Source organism: Musca vetustissima, unplaced genomic scaffold, assembly GCF_032173495.1.
Source record: "Musca vetustissima isolate MV318-11 ecotype Yass unplaced genomic scaffold, APGP_CSIRO_Mvet_v1 utg15341, whole genome shotgun sequence".
NCBI lineage: Eukaryota > Metazoa > Arthropoda > Insecta > Diptera > Muscidae > Musca > Musca vetustissima.
In genome coordinates, this window is record NW_026880581.1 from 57691 (window position 1) to 63829 (window position 6139).

Sequence of the window (6139 nt, forward strand, 5' to 3'; positions counted from 1 at the left end):
CTATGTCTGCACTTCTAGAAAGCGCAACTACGTAATTCTATGCTCAATTTTGTAAGTTGTGCAAAATTTGATGTCAATCTGACTAACATGAGGAGTTTGATGCCCAATTTACTTGAAATCGGGCGAAAATATATATGGAAGCTCTATCCAAATATTGAGCGATTTCAAACAAACATGTCACAGGTTAGGTTATAGTAATTTCAGAACGTTTTGTTCCTATCAGCCTATTGGTTCCTTGGTGCGTCAATTACTTAAAATCAATATATAATAAAAGGGAGCTATATCTAAATCTGGACCGATTTTCACGAAACAAGGCAGACATCGCTCTAGGCCCAATTAAGTACGTTATGCCAAATTTCGTGCAAATCGGAGGATATATAGGGACTTTGGTGCACCATTTACATGAAATCGGACGAAACTATATATGCGAGCTATATCTAAATCTTGACCTATTTTCACGAAACTTGGCAGACATCATTCTAGACTCAATTCAGTACGTTATGCCAAAATTCGTGCAAATCGAAAGATATTTAGCGACTTTGGTGGACCATTTACATCAAATCGGACGAAACTATATATCGGAGCTATATCTAAATCTGGACCGATTTTCTCCAGACTTGGCAGACATCACTCTAGGCTTAATTCAGTACGTTATGCCAAATTTCGTGCATTTATATGAAATCGGACGAAACTATATATGAGAGCTATATCTAAATCTGGACCTATTTTCACGAAACTTGGCAGACATCATTCTAGACCTAAATGATTAGGCTGTACCAAATTTCGTGCAAATCGAAAGATATATAGGGACTTTGGGGCACCATTTACATGAAATCGGACGAAACTATATATGGGAGCTATATCTAAATCTGGACCGATTTTCTCCAAACTTGGCATACATCACTCTAGGCTTAATTCAGCACGTTATACCAAATTTCGTGCAAATCGAATGATATATAGGGACCGTTTACATTAAATCGGTTAAATATATATATGGGAGCTATATCTAAATCTGAACCGATTTTTCCCAATTTCAATAGGGTTCGTCCTTGGGCCGAATAAGTAACCTATGCCAAATTTCATCCAATTCGGATCATAACATGGACAGACAGACGGACGGACGGACATGCATAAATCGACTCAGAAAGTGATTCTATGCATATTCTCAAAAGGAACCATGTGTCTATCTCGTTTCCTTTTGCCTGTTACAAACATATGCACAAAGACATAATACCCTGTACCACAGTGTGGTGAAGGGTATAAAAAGCTGATTTTTTTAAAATGGAATATTAAAAAATTTGCAATATTGCCCATATATATTCGTATATATGAAGCAGGTGCCAGAAGGGGTGGACCGATATTCCCCATGTTCGAACATGAACTAGTTTTGGAAGAAATTATAAGATGGACAAAGTTGAGATGAAATAAAAATTTTCTGAAACAAATTTGGTCCAAAGAAACATGGGGTCTAGGACCAATATTTAGAACCATGATCGCTTTGTAAAAATGTCGGTATAGGTACACTTTTTGCTATGTTCCCAATATTTTTATTTCAAGTACCTGTCAGTATATCTATGGTGGAGGATATCCAAAGTTCGGCCCGGCCGAACTTAACGCTTTTTCAATTGTTATATTTCATGTCATATAAATAAATTATGCATTTTAAATTCATAAGTATCAGGTTTATTGTGTATACAATAATTAATAGAATATTTGGTGCGTTGTTCATTATCACAAACATCAATAATACTTATAAAGACATTGTAAAAATAATAATTAAGTCTCCCGCTGTTCTCTCTCTCCCTCCCTTGAAGCATTATGATATAGACAAATTATTCTTAATATTATCTTACTGAAATCAAGACTATGTTTATTACGGTATCTGCTTAGGCTGGATGGTTATCACTTTCAACCAAGTGGAAATAATTAAATCAGTTTGTTCGGACGTAAAGGTTGGCGAAATTTTTCAATTTATTATTTTGTCCACAAAAATACACGAAAATGATAAAAGGCAATGGAATAGAATTTTATAAAAATGAAATTAACTTCAGGCAAGTAATCGAAAAGCAAAGATTGCAGCAATCTGATGAGGCATTGTTTGTCTGCGATATAAATGATCTTCGTCAGAAATATGAAATTTGGAATCAGCTGATGCCGGGCATCAAACCACACTATGGTATGGATTTTAAATTAATTTTTAATATTTAATTTCATGTTTTTCAATTGTGTACTTCATTTTAGCTGTCAAATGCAATGATGATCCCATGGTCATCAAAACCTTTGCACAGTTGGGCGCCAACTTTGATTGTGCCTCAAAGGGTGAAATTAAATTGGTACTTGCTGAAAATGTTGAACCGCAATGTATTATATTTGCCATGCCCTGTAAACCTTTGACACATTTGGCATATGCCAAAGAGAATGGTGTTATGACGAGTACCGTAGATTCGGAATTTGAAATTTTGAAAATACATCAACATTTCCCGGAGTCCAAGTAGGTGAAGAATTATTTTTAAATAATAAAAAATAATTATAATCATTACAATAGATTGATATTGCGGATACGTTGTGATGCCACCGATGTAAAATTGTCGTTTGGGGAAAAATTTGGATGCAATGCCAAGACCGAGGCACCGGCCATTATGCTATTGGCCAAGAAATCCAGATCCACAATTCACTTATTAATTCAATTCAAATTCATTTTCTTTACTAGGTAATTGGTATTAGTTTCCATGTGGGTACCGGTTGCAATGAACTGCCAGCCTATGATCGAGCCATAACTGAGGCAAGACATCTCTTCGATTTTGGCAAAACACTGGGTTTTAATATGAACATCTTGGATATTGGTGGTGGATTTCCGGGCAGTGATTTTCAGAAGTTTAAAGAGGTTGAAATCCATTGTCTTCGTTAGATTTGTAATTTTTGTGAAAATTAATCTTTCCTTATCTTATTCAGATGTCGAAAATAATACGCTGCTCAGTAGAGCGTAATTTTCCCGAGGGTAACATACGCGTTATTGCTGAACCGGGTAGATATTTTGTAGAATCCGCTTATACACTGATATGTAAAATACATTCCAAGCGTGAAACAAAACTGGCGGATGGAAGTCGGACCAAACATTACTACATAAACGATGGAGTCTTTGTGTCCTTCGCCAATGTTGTTGTTGAACATTATCAGGTTGTAGTGCGGCATTTATTGGTAAGTATAAAAAAATCGACCTCAGACTGGAATTTTGGAAGGATGTTCGCTTCCAAAATGTTTTTATAATATTTTCTCTTTATATAAAAAGTCTTTTTCCAGCCACCTTTTGAAAACTTTTTTTTTTTTTTTTTTTTTTTTTTTTAAAAAAAGACCAAATTTATACCCTGCACAACTATGTTGTCAGTGTATTATAGCTTTGTGTAGCCCCAAAAGTTTGTAACGCTGCGAAATATTGGTCCTAGACCCACCTTTAAGTATACCGATCATCATATCTCGACTAGCTGAGTCGATCTAGACATGTGTGTCCGTCCGTCCGTTTGTCCATTATAATTTGAAAACACGATACAGGGCACAGTTATGGACCAATCTTCACGAAATTTTGCATGCAGGATGGGTTCTGGCCAATGAAGACCCCTATTGTTTTTGGAATAGATCGGTTAATATTTAGGGGATGAAATGGACCAAAAATTTTATTTTTGTCGGTTTTTCTGGTCGCTCCAGAGGCCGCAATTATGACCCAAACACCGCGAATTTTTGCATAGAGAAGGGGATCGGGACAAAGAATAAGTATGCCTGCTTTGATAAATATCGGTCAATATTTAGCGGGTCAAATGGACCCTGGCTTTTGTGTGAAAAATTACAAAATTAGTATTCTATGGGGTATATATTTGCACCTGAAGGTCCTAGAAACGAGAAGTTGATAGTATATTCAAGAGGAGTGGTTGACCTTTAAATTGATAACAATTATATTGTCGTATGTACTCGGCTGCGGGACTTATACATAAATATTCACAGGTGCTTACGTATTAATATATTATTCAGTAATCCATTACCACACTAGAATGTGGTTCAAGTTATGGTCACCGACAACGCCTATAATTTTCGGTGATGATCAGATAATAATTTTGGGATGAAGTGGACCGAAAAATTATTTTTTGGTGTTTTTTCGAGTCGATCTATAGGCCAAAATTGAAAGCCGAACATCTCAACACAACCCACGGAGAAGGGAATCTGGACAAGTGATTGGAAGGGCTGTACTGAATATTTGTTGACCTCTAGTCGGTCAAGAGGGTGAAAATTTCGCGAAATATTGCCCAAGCTCAGAATATAGAACCACAGAAAGTTATAGTTTCGTGAAAGTTGTGTAGGGTATCATACGGTCGGCCACGTCCAACTATACTGCTCCGCTCTCCGCTTCTATAGCAAAAAGTCCAGCTTAGATGAATTTTTTTATATAGAAACAGACTGGCGATTTTTATACCCTTCACCACACTGTGGTACAGGGTATTATGTCTTTGTGCATATGTTTGTAACAGGCAAAAATAATCGAGATAGACCCATGGTTCCTTTTGAGAATATGCATAGAATCACTTTCTATGCAGTCGATGTTAAATTGTAAACAAAGTACAGGTCACATATATAGGCTCGCCCGGTTCAGATTTTAGATAAATAGTCCACTAAAGTCCCTATATATCTTTCGATTTGCACGAAATTTGGCACAGCGTAATAATTAAATCTAGAATGATGTGTGTTAAGTTTGGTGAAAATCGGTTCAGATTTAGATATAGCTCCCATATATAGCTTCGTGCGATTTAAGGTAAATTGTGTACCAAAATCTCTATATATCTTTCGATTTGATCGAAATTTGGCATAGCTTACTTAATTAAGTATAGAATGATATGTGCAAAGTTTCGTGAAAATCGGTTCAGATTTAGCTATAGCTCCTATATATCTTCGTCCAATTTAAGGTAATTGGTGCATCAAAGACCCCATATATCTTTCGATTTGCACTAAATTTGGCATAGCGTAAGTAATAAGGTCTAGAATGATGTGTGTTAAGTTTCGTGAAAATCGGTTCAGATTTAGATATAGCTCCCATATATATCTTCGTTCGATTTAAGGTTAATTGTATACCAATTTCCCTATATATCTGTCGATTTGCACGAAATTTGGCACAGCGTACTAAATTAAGTATTGAATAATGTGTGCAAAGTTTCGTAAAAATCGGTTCAGATTTAGAAATAGCTCCCATATAGATCTCAACGCGACGCCTGTTAGCATACATATGTAAAATATACCCAAAGTGGTGAAGGGTATCATATAGTCGTCCCAGTCCGACTTTACTACTTTCCTTACTGGTTTCTATTGAAAAAGGTCTAGCTCAGACTGGGGTCTGAGGCGATTTTTTGCTATAGAAAAAAATCCACCGCAGATTGGGCGATTTTTATAATAGAGGCGATTTTTATAATAGAAAAAATTTAAATATAATAATACTTGAATCCTTTTTTTTATTTCTATAGCAAAAATTGCTACCTTCGAATGGGATCACACCCGTCCGTGTTTGATCCTTTCCTTTACTAATTTAATAATCTTTCTAGGATGACGATGATGCAGCACCCACATTCAAAACAACAATATGGGGTCCTACATGTGATGCCTACGATAAGGTAAGACTGTATATTTTTCTGATCTTTTATTATATATATATATATTTTTTTTTTTTAATTTATATTTTCAACTTTCATTTTAAGGTTGGTGAAAATCTCCAACTGCCCGATTTGAAGTGTGAAGATTTTCTGATTTTCCCCAATATGGGCGCTTACAGTATACCACTGGCGACACGTTTTAATGGTTTCGGTCCATCAAATATTGTTTACTTCGACAAAGCAACAACTGATAATAATTTAGAGGATTAATTTAGGCTTTATAATTTATTTATAAAAAAATTGTTTTTTCATTTTTTTTATTTACCGAATCCCATTATCAATCTGTCAACAATTGATTCCACTGAATGATGGTGTAGTTTAAAGAAAAAAACTGCAAAAAAGAGTTGAATTAAAAATAACCCACATCTTTGTGTCTATAATTTATTCAAAACAAAAAAAGATGATTAGTTCAAAAATATTTGAAATATTTATCTATATTTAAATATATGTGT

At 35.1% G+C, this 6139-nt stretch overlaps 1 protein-coding gene across 1 annotated transcript; it reads left to right on the forward strand.

Annotated features, from left to right (window-relative positions):
- The first annotated feature begins 2001 nt into the window (after positions 1-2001).
- LOC133326263 (ornithine decarboxylase 1-like) lies at positions 2002-5897 on the forward strand. Its single transcript, XM_061534946.1, has 7 exons — positions 2002-2176; positions 2242-2491; positions 2546-2667; positions 2709-2884; positions 2953-3198; positions 5580-5648; positions 5733-5897. Exons 1-7 carry the CDS (start codon positions 2002-2004, stop codon positions 5895-5897), a joined length of 1203 nt encoding a protein of 400 aa, XP_061390930.1.
- Positions 5898-6139: the final 242 nt, after the last annotated feature.